The 16,064-nt window shown below is 51.7% G+C and overlaps 1 protein-coding gene across 1 annotated transcript in view; it reads right to left on the bottom strand.

The window, feature by feature from the left end:
* Positions 1 to 9,490: 9,490 nt before the first annotated feature.
* EPHA10 (EPH receptor A10) overlaps positions 9,491 to 16,064 on the bottom strand; it is a gene marked incomplete at both ends in the record, with an annotated part of 29,955 nt that continues 23,381 nt past the window's right edge. Inside the window, 8 exons of the mRNA XM_079545987.1 lie at positions 9,491 to 9,605; positions 10,126 to 10,287; positions 10,364 to 10,542; positions 10,643 to 10,792; positions 11,823 to 12,026; positions 12,148 to 12,209; positions 14,083 to 14,268; positions 15,810 to 15,935. Coding sequence (XP_079402113.1) covers positions 9,491 to 9,605; positions 10,126 to 10,287; positions 10,364 to 10,542; positions 10,643 to 10,792; positions 11,823 to 12,026; positions 12,148 to 12,209; positions 14,083 to 14,268; positions 15,810 to 15,935 — 1,184 coding nt within the window. The remainder of the gene's footprint in view (positions 9,606 to 10,125; positions 10,288 to 10,363; positions 10,543 to 10,642; positions 10,793 to 11,822; positions 12,027 to 12,147; positions 12,210 to 14,082; positions 14,269 to 15,809; positions 15,936 to 16,064) is intronic.

Raw genomic sequence — 16,064 nt, 5'->3', positions numbered from 1 at the left:
CAGGCTGTGCAGCAGTTCTACAACAGGATTCCAGGCTTTATGCAGGAGCGGACTGCAGAAGGGCCATCTGCTGCCACCTCCTAATCCCACCATCCGGCACCCTGCCTGCACCCTAACCCCAGCCCTGCCTGTTCCCTGCTGCTCTGAGGCTGCAGGGGACGATGCTCAGTGCCTGCAGAGGCACAGGGAGTGCTGCTGCTACCAGCCCTCATGTTTCAATAAATGGGAAGGGAGGAAACGTTCCTTTCCCTTATTATTCAACACAGGTTGTGTTTCGCTCTCTCTCTCTCTCTCTGCTATATTGGAGCTGTGTCAAGGATGTGGGTTTTCCTGTTGTACTGCTATCACGCACTTAGATAGAGACACCTTCCTCTCCAGACTCCTACCCCTGTTATAAATAGTAATTAAAAACGCCCACTTCTGTAACTCGCATTAAATCACGATCCCTTGGCAAGAGTTTTAATTGACAGCCACGAGTTTATTTCGAGGCCCAAGTCGTATTTTTGGGAGCTTGATTCACTGTGCCACACCACCTCTGGCTGCGGTGCCGTGCTCCCTGACACACACGTTCCCTGCAGGGATGAACTGATGCACCAACGGGAGGACCATAAAGAACCTCCCTGCACAGCACTGGGGAGCAACGTGCAAGGAGATGTGCGTGCCCAAAGAGAGCAAAGCCAGAATGATTGCGTCAGGATCCCTGGTTATGAAATGATGGAGAGGAAATAACCCTGACGCCGTTTCTCACAAGAACCGCTGTAATAATTCTGGTTCTCCTGCAAAGCTGCGTTACATCTTCACTTCATTCGACTTTGCCCAGAAGCAGCCACAGCAGAAGCAGTGCGAGTCCCTGGGTCTGCTCCTCCCCACAGACACGCAGCATTGCCCATTTCCATACCACTCACCCAGGGAGCTCATATTTACAGTCACAAACTGCTATTTATCCAGCACGCCAACTGCCATCACCCCAGAGCACCTACAACTCACAAAAAGCATTTTCATTGCCCTGTTCATCTCTTCCTCTCCTGTTGGTTAATAGAATTCACTTAAAAATATGTAACAGCATAAACCCCCACAGCTGAATGCCATTCCTGTGGCTGCTGTGTCTCAGTGTGTGTTCCCAGGGCTCTGCCCCAGCTCCTGGCTGCACACTTTTGCTTTGTTGCAGGCCAGCAGTACCCTGGGGAGATGCTCATGCATCACAGCATTGGGTTGGTTTCATGGTGCCCTTCCTCTGTTGCTCATCTGGCCCTTATAAGACTGTGCTGAGCTTTGCTTCTTGCATCACCAAATGCAAAAGCCCCAGCGATGCCCCAGCACTGCCCCGAGCACCCAGCCCACAGACACAGCATTCCCCTAGGGAGAGCATCAACCAGAACAGACCTCATTACAGAGAACATGCTCACAAAATAACCTGAATTGCGCAGTTCTAAATCCTTACCCAAATGCGCAAGGCTTCTCCGAAGCAGGTCTTTGTAACAGATGATCTAGGGCTCTAGAGGGGATAAGATGCTGCTGCTTTATTTCAGCTCCATTATGGAATTTAAATACTGTGCAAGTTAATGGAGATGTTTATGCCTGCACATAAAGCAGTGAGCTGTGCTCCATCCTGCTGTGCATTGACAGCAGCTCACTCCCTGCTGCCAGGGCTGGGGGGAGCAGAGCCACGCAGCCCGAAGCACAGGGGGGGCCTCTCCTTGCAGAGCTCTGTGTCTGGGGGAAAATGTAAAACTGATCATTTGCAAAGTGTCACTTAATGACCATCCGTGCTTAGCAGCACCGGCAAGCCTCAGGTGGAAGCATTGCTAATGAATGCCTTTGCTCAGCTGTCGCCAATTCCCTGCACTTCTTTGTGCAGTTCCCCTCATCTAATGAACATTTGATTTGGTGTCATACACACATGCATGCACCCACGGGGGCCCTCCAGGATGGCTCAGTGCTTTTGCAGATCAGTTTGAAACAGGAACTCCCTGGGCTGTCCCAGGAGGTGCCAGCACTGGTGACCCTCATGGTCTCAGTTGGTCCCTCGCCCCCAGAGGACATCTGTGTCTGAGCAGTGCCAGGGCTGCCCGCTGCAGCAGCACAACGGCCTCTTCACAGTGTGTGAGGTGCTGAGAGCCAGCGGTGCTGTGGCCCTGCTGCTGGCATAGGGAGCTGCTGAAAGATACTGCAGTCCCAGGGGATGCATCACCCACAGTGATGGCAGTGATGGCACCCACATTTTGTGCCTCTTCTTTCTCCCTTTGCCACCTGATGTGTGTCCCCAGCTTGCAGCAAGCAGTTGGAGGAGGATGCGTGTCCCCGTGCAGCCCCCACCTCACACGTGTTGTGCTTCCAAACACTGCACTGAGCTGAAAGGCCACGCTGGGGGCACGACTGGCACCCCATGGGCTCCTGTTGTCAGGGCTCATTGCCTGGCAGATAGCTGGAATGCAGCAAAGAGCAAGGCAGGCAAAGGGCCAGCGCTGATCCCCAGGGTGCAGCCATGCAGCAGAGCCCAGAGATGCAGCTGCACCCCCTGACCCTGTTCTGCTGCTTTTGTTTGTGCCCATCAGCCGTGGGACCGCAGGCCCTGCGCCGAGCGATAACGGCTTCGCTTTGTCTGATGCTGAAGGTGCTTGTCAACCTCAGCGAGATAAAAAGGCCAAACACATTTATAATTGTGTAATTAAATGGCTCCTGTGCCTTCCAGACGTCTCGCGCAGCTGGGCAGATGGTTCAGCGCCAGCACTGACAGGCTGATGGCACAGCACTGGGATGCATGGCCAGCTCCTGCTGTGGCTCAGCCGGGTGGCACTGTCCCCATGGGTCACATCCCTTCTCTGTCTCTCTGTCCCTTTGCTGTGTCCCTGTCCCAACCCCAGCATGAGGGAGAGGAGCTGCGGGTCCTTGCAGGCTCTGCTCTGTGCTGGGTGGCTCAAGCACTGCGCCTGCATCCCCTGGCTTCAGTCAGTGTAGTGTAAGCAGGTTCTGCTGGGAAATAGGGAAGAAAAGGCCGGGGCTGATGCTACACAAAGTGCTGAACAGCGGAACAGAACCCTAACAGCTCTCTCTTTGACTTGCTTAACACGACTCCACCGACTGTGAGGTTAATACATTAACAATGCATTTTCTACGCTTGCAATTAGCAGAATAGAGCACAGGAGCTGGATGTGCTGCAGGGAAGAGGTGAGCTCCTGCTAAAGGCAAACCCCAGAGCTGGGGGATGTGCACCCCACATGCAGACAATGCCCAGAGCTGCTCCTCTGTTTGCAGGGCCCAGGCACACAGCAGACCCAGATGTGCCACGGCACCAGAGAGGGAAAAGGCGGAGGAACAGAGGGAGATTAATGCAAGGAGGGATGGTGCATCCGTTCCTGAGACACTTCAAGTGGCAGATCACTGATTATGATGATAGATGGCACCGGTTCTTCCTGATAATTAGCAGTCGTTCTTATTTAAATGAAACTCTCCCCCCAGAGCCAGGTTTTTTCAAATGTTCCCTAGGCATGGCTCTCCCCTGCACGCCCCAGCCCCTTTCTAAGGCTGCTTTGCCATCCGCCCAACAAACAGACCTCAGAGGGGAGCAGAAGGCAACGGTGGTCCAAAGGGAGGCAGGACACAAGGCGAACAGCAAGGTGACAGATGCTGCTGTCCTTGGAGAGCGGGGACATGATTTTCCAGATGTTTTCCAGAGCTTCCTCAAAGGCACTGCGTGTGTCAGAGGCTGATACACGCACTGCTGGATACACAGACACACACACAGCTGCAGCCCAGGCTGGAAACTCCCCCTCAAACCTCCGAGGACTGGGATTAGATCATGAGACGTTTGCTTGTGTCTGTTGTGTGGAAAATATTCAGCCCACTCAGCTCCACCAGCAGAGGATGGGGGGGAAGAAAGGAGCAGAAGCTTCAATGTCAGCCCATGCAATCCATCACTGCAGCAGGGCAGGCGTAAAGCAGGGAGCAATAAGTCATGCAGACAGAGCTTCCAGCTCAGAGCATGACATGCTGACACCACGCAGTGCAAATGTGTGACCCAATAAGACCAAAAATCTGCCTCTCTCATAGATAACACATGGACCTGGCATTGGGAGCGACCCAGGGGGTGATGGAGTCCCCTGGCCCTGCTGCACACCCCCACCCCACGCTGGAAGCATCCCATCCCCACCCCAGCAGCATGATGGTATCCAAACCCCATCCCTACAAGGAAAGTCACCCAAAAAAGGGGAAAACATCACACACACAGCCCCAGGAGGCAGCACAGCAGGTAAAGCCTGAGCAAAAAGCACCTCTGATGGTTGCGCTGTGATCCGCTATTCACAGGCCCGCTTCAGAGCTCTAATTAGTTCTTTATAGTGCCAATATAGCCCTGGCCGGGCTCCTAGTGAAGATTGGCTGAATTAATTGATCGACAGAAGGCAAATAGACTTCACCCAGTTTAAGCACCCATTCAGTTCCCTTTTTGGAGCAGCTGTCACTGCTGTCAGCGCGCTGCAACGAGGCTTTGTATGCACTCCTTGGCATTAAACAGCCTAAGAAAAAGAGAAGGAATGGGAACTGCTGAATTAGACACACTGAATTATTTCTTAATATTACTATTTGTGCAGTGTTTGCATTTAACGTGCTGGCCTTACACTGCTTGCCTTTTCCCAATTAAACAATTTATTTCATGCCTTAAGTGCAGGAACTTGGCGGCGCTTCCCTTTGCTCCATGTGAGCTCCCTGGGCTGTGGGGATCCCTGCCAGCCCTATAGCCTCTCCCTCCTCAAAATGCACCAGCTGCACTCATTAAACATTATTTTTCCCTTTATGGAAATATCAAAAGCAAGAAAGCACCACTGCACCCTCAGCAATAGGAGCAGGAGCTCACTTGCTGTTTAATAAAACAGGGCATCATTTTACACCTGGCTACTGCTTAAGCTCTGTATGACCTGGCACCTGGCACCCCTGCTGGCACTGTATTTTCCATCAAGATACCTGAAATAACCCACACAGACAAGCCAGGACAGAATTAGTGTTGTTTTTACTTCGGTATTGAGGCATCTCATTATTGCAATCTTCAAACGTAGTTCAATAAATACAAAATTAACAAAAATGTCAATAGATCTTTATTACCTTCTATTATTTTTATTATTATTCCAAACCAACAGTGATTCCCTGGAGATGTCTGACTATAGCTCAAACATTGAATGTACACAGTGTTCCCTTATGATCTTATATTACATTTGTTTCAAGCTTATAAAAATATATATTGACTTCTCAAGTATGTATTTACAGTATATAACACGTGGTTAATGACTATCAAAAAGCAGCTGGAGGTGAACCAACGTGATCTGGACTGACTCTGCCTCGACTCCTGGCTGCAGGAAACCGCCCCAGAGAGGAGCACTGCTGGGAGCTGCCCTTCTGCCCAGGGGGAATGCAGGGCTCATTGCAGGAGGGGAGGATTTGCAGAGAGGAATTTCTCCACGATGTGCAGAGAACTCCCAAGGAGAGGCTGTGCTGTGCCTCTTCTCCCTGGCCAAGAGGAACATCTAGTGGAGACATCCTCCTTAGGAACACAGGGAACAGCACAGCAAGAGGAGGCAGCGTGAGAACAGAGCGTGCTGGGAACAAGGAAGGGAACAAGATCCCAGAGGCATGTGGTGCTGATGCTGCTCAGGGTGGGATGGGGGTCTGGAGACACCGACCTTGGTGAACTCCTGCATGACTTCAGCAGAACCCTAAAGATACCAACCCAAAACGCCCATCAGCTCAGCCAGGTCACCTAGTGCTGCTTCCTCACCCTTCTCCAACCCAGTCACCTGGTGCCAATGGTGCAGGTGGGCTGAGCTCTGCCCTGTGCCCTCCTGAGCACCAGCACGATGCGTTTGGGGAGCTCTGCCCACATTGCATGGATGGGCTGAGAGCATCTCCTCTTGAGGTGTTTCCCTTGGTTGAGCAGCTGCACAACAGCATTGCTAATTAATTTAATTATAAGGCATTGAATACTTCCCCAAAGAGGAGGTTTAGAGGGCATGAGTTAATTTTGAAATCGTAGCAAGAATTTATAACTTAATCTGCTCAACTGATTATCTTCAGGGCCGAGAGAGCTCAGCTACAGGTGTGTGCTGATGCCACTTGTGAGCCATGAAGCATGGACCAGGATGGCAAGCACTCCTTGCTCCTGCCCTGGTCACAGAATGATGCTGTCAAGGAGAAACAGCTGTGAAACACCACATCCCTCAACCACAGGAAGTCAGGAAAGTAATTAATCACGGAATTTCTTTTGGGAACAGATAGAGAATGCAGTACAGGAGCCTCATTCTGCAGGGGAAACGCTCAAGAAGTGACTGAAAAATGGTCTCATTTTTAATTGAAGTACTCCAGCACAAAGCCAGCATGCAAGTGCTCAGCCATGTGGATCAAGAGGCTTTGTGAACTCACTGATGGGGAAGGATGAGGACAAGGACTGCCCCTTCCTCACCCCAACATCCCCCTCTGCCTCTGTAGGGAATGCAATCATTCCCTGCACTGGAGCTTGCCAGGTCTGTTGCTTTTGTCAGCATTGCCTTTGGTTGTAGGTTCTTAAATGACAAATAAAACCCGGGAGCATTCCCAAGGAATAACATTTAATCTGTCAGAAAGGAAACTCCACTCTCTCATCCACTTTTTGCCAAGAATTCATTGCTCTCAGGCACTTCTGTGCAGCTCTGCACACATCCCTACACCTGACCTCACTCACCAGGCACACAGGGATCTGCACTGTCCCCTCACAGTCATGGGAACACTTGTGCAGGAGCACCCAGCACCTCCCAGCTGCTCCAAGGTGCTGCCATCAGAGATGAGCACTCATGGACTGGACTCCATGCACAGCTGTGGGCAAAGGCTTCAGCCTCCTCAGCCTCTTCAGCAGCTCCTCAGCCTCCCCCAGTGGGTCAGATGGGTGTTAGAGAGATTGGGGCACCTCCCCAGTGATTTCCCCAGTTGCTGATTGCTGTTCTTATTGCCATGGTTCCATTCCTTTTTGCTAGCTTCACTTCCTCACTATTGCACTTGTGATGCTCAGAGCCCTCAGCACCTTCATAGAATCATGCAATCATCCAGGGTCAAAAAGACCACTAGGATGATCCCAACCTTCCTGCACACTGCAGACCCAGAGAAGGCCTTCTGCATGCTCAAGGCCAGCAGTTTTCCAGACCAGGGTGCCCACCATAGCACCACATCACCCTGCACCCAGCCCATCCTACAGCCGCCTCCATGCAGGAGGGACAGGAGTGGGATCAGAAATCACGTTGGTTCAGCTCCCTGCCCAGAGAACTCTTAATATACTTTCTCTATAGATAAAATGTAAACATAACGAGCATACAAATTGCACTTGATCCTTGGGATCTGGCATTTCTACCAAATGAAGGTTTCAGTTCATAATTATTACTCTTTTGGGTGTGATATGTCTGGATGCTGGCAACGGACCCAATAACTGCAAAACCTAAAGGCAAATTAATTCTGTAAACAAACAAAAAATGACCTCATGGCATTAGGGAATGATGTCCAAACTGCAGGAGGAGAGCACCGAGAGCTGGTGGCAGCTCACTGCAGCTCTGCCTTCAAATGGCAAGATGAGGCAGAAAAAAATATACTTAGCCAGCACCTTCTTGACTCCGCTTGTTGGAGTTCAGCCAAAGAGCTCTGATCTCCAATGCAATCACATTGAAATAGCTGAACAAAGTTAAATGTAGTCCTGAGCACTCACAGCCCTGGTCTAAGAAGCCAAGCCAGAGGGCTCTGAGGGCACAGCACTGTGCTGGTTTGAAGGAACCCATCAGGAACGGGGCTTTGCTGGATCCTTAAAGCAACTGTGAAGGCTGTGGGGCCAGGACAGATGTGACCTCATTCTGGGCAGGTGGGTGCCATGCCAGCCCTGCAAGCAAGCTGTGTCAGTGCCCTGCAGCTCACTGCCTTTTAGATGCATCCCCTCGGCACAGGTTAGCTGCAGAAGATCTGAATCCTACGCATACAGATTTTCAACTGCACTGAACACCTTCCACAGCACTCATTCCTTTTGTAAATCTTTGTCTTTCATCATTAATAATTCACTCGCAATACATACAGATGATAATAAAAGGCCTACAAAGCTCTGTACGAGGCGACAAAGACCCATTTAATTAACTAACTTCAAAGAATTGTTAAGCAGATGCTATTTATGCCTTCTGTCACAGATTGGGCCTGTAGCAGAAACGCCAGCGCTCGAGGCACGCTGTGCAGGGCTGCTAGAAAACAAAGTGCTGTGTGCCCACCTGGCGCCCAGCAGCACCCCTGGCTCCATCCCTCAGCCACGCAGCAATGCTCTGTTTCTACCTGCAGGATGGGTACCACATCCAGCTGTACCACATCCAGCTGTACCCCCCCCCCTCTTTCCCAGTGGTTATTTCTATACCAGTCCCTTAAGCTATGGTGCAGTGTTGGGATTGCAGAGCAAATGCAGCTGCTGGCAGACCTCACGGGGTCTGTGTTAGTGCTGGGGGTAACCAGACCCCTCCACTTTTTCAGACTCCTAAAGATGTCTCCTACCTGCAAGGAGCAGCTTGCCACACCTCGCTCCCATTGCCTTCCTGGATCTCCTGGTGCCATCACGCTCCCCCACTGCCAGCGAGGATACAGGATGCCTGCAAGACTTCGCAGGGCAAGAAGCAGGGAAAAGGGGCTAAAGGAGCAGCGGCTGCTTTAGCATCAGCCCTCCAAGGGCAGCAGGCTCCTGCTCACTGCTGCTGCTCTGTAACTCCATCCCACTTGGTGGGCTCACGCAGGGAAATGATGGACCAGGACCTGCACAAAAGGCTGAAAGCATCAGTGGGGCAACCCAAGGCTTCTCTACTTGCCCTCTCTTGGCTGTGGCTATCTTCATCAAAGCCTTCCATTCCCTCCTCTGAATGAAAACATTCAGCACTGCACTTTGGCAGCGAACATTTGTCTCTTGTTCACTGACAGTGGTGTCAGAATTCAGCAAGGTGACTCTGAGCGGAAGGGACATGGCTGGGACAGAGCTTCCTTCCAGCGTGCCAGATGGGCAAAGTCACCTTCCTGAAGCTGGGTGTGAGCCTCTAAAAATAAAAGCAATAAAAGCTCCTGGTGGGGTTGGTAGAAGATGTCAGCCTGTATAAAAATACCCATGGATTTCACCAGTAGGATGCTAGATAGGAAAATGCTGTCAGCTCTGGATGAAGACAGCACAGAAATGTTCATCCACCCTGTTAATCTAGTTACCATGTGAAATGGTGTCATTACAGTTTGACTCATCTTACAGAGCAGCAGTGGGGAGAACCATAGCCACCCAAGTACACTGTACCTGGTGCCTGGGAACACAGCTTCCCCAGCACAGGGGATGGCATGCCCTGCCCTCTTACCACTTGGAACGACACATCTGGCAGCAGCCCACCAGATCCCACATCCCACCCAAAACTGCAAGGCTTCCGAATTTGGTCCAACATGGGCCAGCACCTCCTTCTGCTCCATTGGTCTGTGCTCCACGTCACACCTGCACGCCCCTGCCATGCATCTGGATCACCTGGGCCCGCAGGGTCTGGATGCCACTCAGGATGGTCTTCTGGTGCTCTGCCTGAGTGATCCCCAGGCTCAGGACGTCTCTGCAAAATACACCCCATGATCAGGGGAACAATCCTAATCTCAGCCTCCCATGCTGGCTGCTCTCCATCAATTAGCAGTATGAATTTCAGGCCATTGGGCAGTAAGAAAGTCCCCAGTGCACTGTCCCAGCTGAACAACACCGACCTTGGCAAGGAGCTTGGGGTTGACACAAGCCCACAGCACACAACAGTTCCCAACACAGCTCCTGGACATGGAGGCCCCATGCTGCCCACAGTACCGTCTGTCAGCAAATCTCTGACCCCATTCTGTGTGTGAGCCAGGTAACACGCTACTGCTGCTAGAAATTATGGGTTAAAATTCCAAACCACAGCTCCAAAATGCAGCAGCTGAACTGCACAGCACAAGCAACCAAAGCCAGGCCAGCGAGCTTTCAGCAGACACATTTGGGAAGATCTGCCTCCTCCATTCGCCACAAGAGGCTGTAATTTAGAAACCTTACAAATTTCTGCTTAAACTGAACCCAGCAACACCAGGCTGCAGCCTAACGCTCTCACTTACTGCGCTGTCATCCTGGCCACGGACTCCAGGTAGCAGCAGCCTGCAGCAGTGAAGTTATCCCGGTACCTGCCCATCCCTATGGCTTCCAGCCACTCTCCCACAGAGCTGAACGTTGGGAAAGCCACGAAGGAGCGCTCGGTGAGGGGCACGGTGCTGCGGGACCTGAGGGCAGAAGGGAGGTGAGGGGCAAAGTGGGGACTTATGGCAGGATCCCAGCCCCACGGGGACAGGCAGGCACCTGGTGCATGGAGGCAGCTCTGGGCTCTGCAGCATCTTGCTGAGGACGTCGTGGATGTGGGAGAATTTGGGGCGCTGGCTGCGCTCCTTCTGCCAGCAGTCCAGCATCAGCTGGTGCAACGGTGGCTGGCAGTGTGCTGGAGCAGGCAGGCGGAAGCCATCCTCCACTGCCTTCATCACCTGCATGGAAAGGCAGAGAGGTGAGGGGGATGGTGAATACAGATTGCACCAAATATGGTGAGCCATACAACGATATCAGGCACGCAGCTGGGGCACTCACATCGTGGTGGGACATGTCCCAGTAGGGTCTCTCTCCATAGGACATCACCTCCCACATGACGATGCCGAAACTCCACACATCACTGGCTGGGCTGAAGTGGTGGTACTGGATGGCTTCAGGGGCTGACCACAGCACCAGGCTCTTCCCACGCTGCCAGGCAGAAAAAGGGCAGAAATGGGGGTTGTCACATAGGACAGAGAGTGACACAGTGATGCCCGTGGCCATCTCATGCATCCTCTCCCCCTGCATACCACGTGCAGCTCTGACAACTCGTGCCTCCATTTATTTTAAAATGGTCATGCAATGGTATGCTGCATGGGAAGGCGAGTCCTGAAATATTAATGGCAGGGAGAATGGCTCTGGGAAAAGCTGATGGCATTTTATACATTAATATTTAACGAAAGCCATCTCAGAGCTGCACAAACACACAGCTCCTCCACCCTGGCTGCTCTCCTGTAATTAGCAGCCCTGTCCTCCACCTCTGCAGAACCCTCTGGATGCACCAGGGGAAGCAGGTGACAGACACTGCAGCTAATTGTAATTAACAGCAGAGAGACCTCAACCCCTAAGCTACCAGCTGGGCTCCTCGTGCCATGGAAAGGTTTCTCCCAAACTGTGGGTTGCTCAGAGCTCGGTCCCATTTCACCACACTCTCTCTAGGATGGGGATGCTTTCCCCAGGGTCTCCTTGGAGCCTATGATAAAGGCTGAAAAAATATTCTCAGAGATTTTTGCTGCTATCTGCCAGCTTAGAGATGGCAGCAAAGTGCAGCTCCTGACAGATCATGGGCTGAACCCCACACCCAGACCTTTCTCTCCCTGGCACAGCAGTGCCCAGCACCAGGGCACAGCTCCAGGTACCTGCAGCCAGCACACCTCCTTGGCACTGCCTGCACGCTCCCTGTAAACAATAAGGGCTCAGCTAAGTGCACACAATCAGGGCTTTTTAAAACCTCTGTGCCCAGTTAATGCAATGCACTAACAGGTTCAGCTGCGACAGGGTGAGCTGATGAGGTGCGAGCACAAAACAAGCAGGACTTACGTTCTTAACTGAAAACTATGAACCTCATTATGAATGACAAACTAGAGCTAATGAAGCCCAAGGCTGCTCGCCATGCAGACGGGCAGATCTCCAGCCCAACACATTCCATGTCCAAATCCCATTCCAAAAGGCACCTTACCATGGTGGAGAAGATGGTCTCCATCTTATCTTCCTGCGGCCGTCTGAATCCGGTGATTTTGCAAGCCAGGCTGCTGTTCACCAGGACTTTGTGGGCAGCCAGGCTTTTGTGGATGTAACCCATCTCTGCCAGGTATTTCATGCCAGCAGCGATCCCCAGCAACATGCTGAGGAGCTGGCTGGCCGTGAGCTGGCCCTCGTGTTTCTGCAAATAAAACCAAAAAGAAGGAAAGAAAGAAAAGAGGAGGAGGAAAAGCTGGAGCTGAGCGATGCCTGCTGAAGCCTGAGCAGGTGATGGAGCCCAGCAGCCAGCACACAGCACTCACCCTGAGGAAAGAATCCAGCACTCCGTTCCCCATGTACTCCATCACTATCATCATGGTGCTCCCTGCATGGACAGACAAGGAGCACTGCATGAATGCTACTGAAGGGGGAATGGAAGCACAGAGCCCAACTCCCTGCCCTCAAACCTCCCCACCTGCAAATACAGGTTGTTTGACAGATTTTCCACGTGGGATTTTTGGTCACAAACTCCACCAGTGAGGCGACATATGTGACCAAGAGGGATGGGTGAGGGAGGCTTGCTGATGGAAAGCAGCAGCACTTTGGCACTGCTGAGTACATGCACTAAGACTCGTGAAGCAGTGCTGAGGGAGGAGCTCATGTTGGAAGGTGCTTCCCAGCAAAGATGTGATTTTCTTGTTCTGAATGATCAAAACCAAGAGATGCACAGAACCCCAGCACAGTGCTGGGCTTCCTGCACCCCAACAGTGTGGCCACAGAATGAGTTCTGCCAGCATTAATGAAGCTCAACAAAGGGAAGATCTGGCTAAAAGGGATGGAAATACAATTGGCAAGAGGAAATCAAGTAAAGAGCTTGTCCTCATTTCTCCAGCTGTACTGGAAAGCCTGTTACAAAGTCAAGCACTTTCTTCAGAGGTCGTGATATGGGCACAGACTCACATAACACGGACTTATCCAAGAGCAGGACAAGATGCTCCTGGGGAGTCTGTGTCTCTGGACACAAAGAAATCATTTCAAATAAACACATTACTTACAGAATTACACAAAAGCAGCCAGACTCAGGGCAGAGATACTTCCTCGTGTCCTGAAGGACTGCTTCAAGTCACCACACGTGCTCACATGCCTTTGGATTTACACCAATACCCACTTAACACAGAGCAGCTCAGTGCACACTCCCATGAGGGCTGGGAGCAGTTGGCCTCATCTGTTTCACCGACACCACCTCCCTCTAATTTGCTTTTATTGAAAGCACACTGTTGTACTGCTAAGCCAGTCCTACTCCTCGGATTTATTAATCTAGCTGTAAGCACTTTATTAATCATCAGAATGCTAAAATAGCTAACAATTGATTTTCAGAGAACAACAGCATTGCGCTCACAGCACCACGGCATCTCCAAAGCATCAGCTTGAGCACACTGCCCAAAATCTGCAGTGCATCACCAACATCAGCATCCTTGCACTTTGTCAGAGGGCAATCAGGCTGCCGTCGCCCCCTGACACCACAGTGCTGCTGTGAAAGGTTCCAGCACTCCTTTCTGTGCTTCTCCAGCAGCACAAGGCATTTCTTGAGTACAAAGTACCTGGCTCCATCATTTCCATGCTGATGGAATTCCAGAGACCACTGGCATTATGCTGTGCAGGGCACTGTGGGTCAGCAGCACGGCTGCCACCATGCATAGACACTCCTACATGGGAACATTGTCAGGAAAAAGGAAAGAAAGGTGCAGAAATGCCTTGCATGGTAAAACTACAGACTGGTTTGCACACTGTGCCTTCATCAGGCAGTGCTGACATTGTGCCTCCTGCAAAGATGTTGGATCAGCCCTGCATGAAGGGCTCTGCACGCAGGGTGACTGCATGGCCCCTGAACCCTGCAGGCTGCTGGAGGAGCCACAGGCACAGCATGCAGGCAGGGCAGGGCATCCACACTCTGCAACCTCACTCTCCAAAGTGAGGAAGGAGCAAACTGGGATTTGGGGGCTGAAAACGAGAGGACAGATGGTAAAGCCACCTTAGGTTGAACATATTGAAAAAAAGTTTACATATACACACACACACACATGCGTAACAACTGAAAAGAAAACGCCATCCTACACAGAAATCCCTTGCAAACGCATTGCAACAGCCAGCACTCGCCAGCAGATACAAACAGGGTGATAACGCAGCACAGAGGTGGGTTTTGCTCAGTCCCTCCGTGAAGCACAAAGCCTGCCACTGCCCCACGCAGCCCCTTTTACCTCTAGTGATGACTCCCTCCAGCCGGATGACGTTGGTGTGGTCGAACTGACCCATGGTGCACGCCTTGGCCAGGAAGCAGCGCTGCTGCTTGGCAGAACAGCCAGCCCGCAGTGTCTGGATGGCCACCGGCAGCTCCCGCTTGCTGGGCAGCTTCAGGCAGCCCCGGCAGATCTCTCCAAACTCTCCTGTATGGCACAAAGAGGGTAAGCAGGATCCCCACTGGGACATCCCCACGTTCTCAGAGGGCCCCTTGCCGTAGCTCGCACATCGCTTGCACCAAACCTTTGCTATTTGCAGGCTGTGAAGGAAGGAGTGCTGTGCAAGGGTGATGCTGTCACAGTGTGCTCCAAGGACAATTTACAGCACCCACTGCAAAGCAGAGAGCAGCAGTCCTGAAGGATTTCCCTGTAGGAGTTACTTCCTTTGTTTTGGGAACACACAGTGCAGCTCTCCAGCACAAGCCAGGAGCCTCACTGCGCCCACAAGACAGACCTTCCCATCATTAACCAGAGGATTTGCCAGACCCCAGCCATGCACAGAGCCTTGCCCACAAGACAGACCTTCCCATCATTAACCAGAGGATTTGCCAGACCTTAGCCATGCACAGAGCCCTGCCTGGATGCAGCTTTCCCCCTGCCATCCTCTGTGCTGCCTTCCCTGACCCCACACAAGTTCTGCATCAGCATGTGAGACTAAAAAACACAAACACAATGCCTCTTCTTTCTCAGTCTCCAAGCTCCATGCTCACAACGCTCTGCTCAAGGGCATATTGGACACTTCTCCATGAGAAGATCAACCCCAGCCACCACGCTCACACTCTCTGGCTCCAGCCCCTTCTGCATCCAAGCATAGCTCTGCTTTGTGCAGCCAAAAAAGCACAGCAGGACCTGGAGCATCCAAGCAGCACCTGGGGTTGAGCACCCCGCTCCTCACGGCCACGTGCTCAGAAACAGGAGCTACCCAACTCATAGCAAAAGGCCAATATTGGCTTTACAGCAAAAAAAAAAGAGTAGATCCGAAAAGCTTTATCGATCTGAAAGCCAGGTGCTTGTTAGGTCAGCAGCGAGACTAATGCACTCTTAAATTCTTTCTATTTAAACATCTCCCCGACTAATTTCTTTCTTGATCTTCTCAAACACCGATCTGTTTCTGGAAGCGATGTGGGACTGCGGGCCCAGCAGCACCCAGATGACTTCTGCTGCTCCTTCCATCACTGCCCTCAGAGCTGGAGGGCAACCCCCACCCCCAAGTCTTCTTACTCTGCAGCTGAATTTATCTTTAGGGGAAAAAAAGAAAAAAAAAATGACAAAGAATAATCGTGTTTCCCGTGTTCTGGTGCACGTTAGCAGTTAAAGCTCTAGGGCCCAGCGTGGGGATTTTAATTTGCTTTTAAGTTTTAGGCACCGACGGTGATGAAAATCAATAAATCATTAAGTTCACATATTTATAAATAGCTCCTGTGCTGCTGTCATCCTGCCCGGATGCAGATCACTGCTGATGCCTCTGGTGCACGCCTCACTCTGCTGGCTGTACGTAGTGCCACAGCAAAACAAAGCAGAAGGGGAAATCCAGCTGCAGGACAACACAGCAACCCCATGCCCAGAGCTGTGGGAAGGGATGATGGTGATGGAGGGTGAGGAGCTGCCCAGGACAGCATTGGCAGGCAGTGGCCAAGCAGGGGATGATGCATAGCGACACAGTGTTAGAGGCCATGGGGGAAACCTGCCTGTCCCGATGATCCTCTCGATTTTAATACTGGCATTATCCAGCTCTTTGGCAAAGAGGTGCACAGCCTGCATGGGATCTTCGCAAGTGTCCGGGTCAATGTAAGTCCTCCTGGTCGGTATTTTAACTGCAGCAAAGGAGGGAAATACACAGAGCTAACAAGAGCGACGCCGTGCTCCCCTGGCTCTGCCCTGCACAGAAACCCCCCATGGGCAGCATAAAGATCAGGAGAGAGAAGTCCCAGTGCATCCCAACA

Source organism: Tetrao urogallus (genome assembly GCF_951394365.1).
Source record: "Tetrao urogallus genome assembly, chromosome: 23".
NCBI classification, from domain to species: Eukaryota; Metazoa; Chordata; class Aves; order Galliformes; family Phasianidae; genus Tetrao; species Tetrao urogallus.
This window is presented reverse-complemented; position numbering and strand designations above follow the sequence as displayed.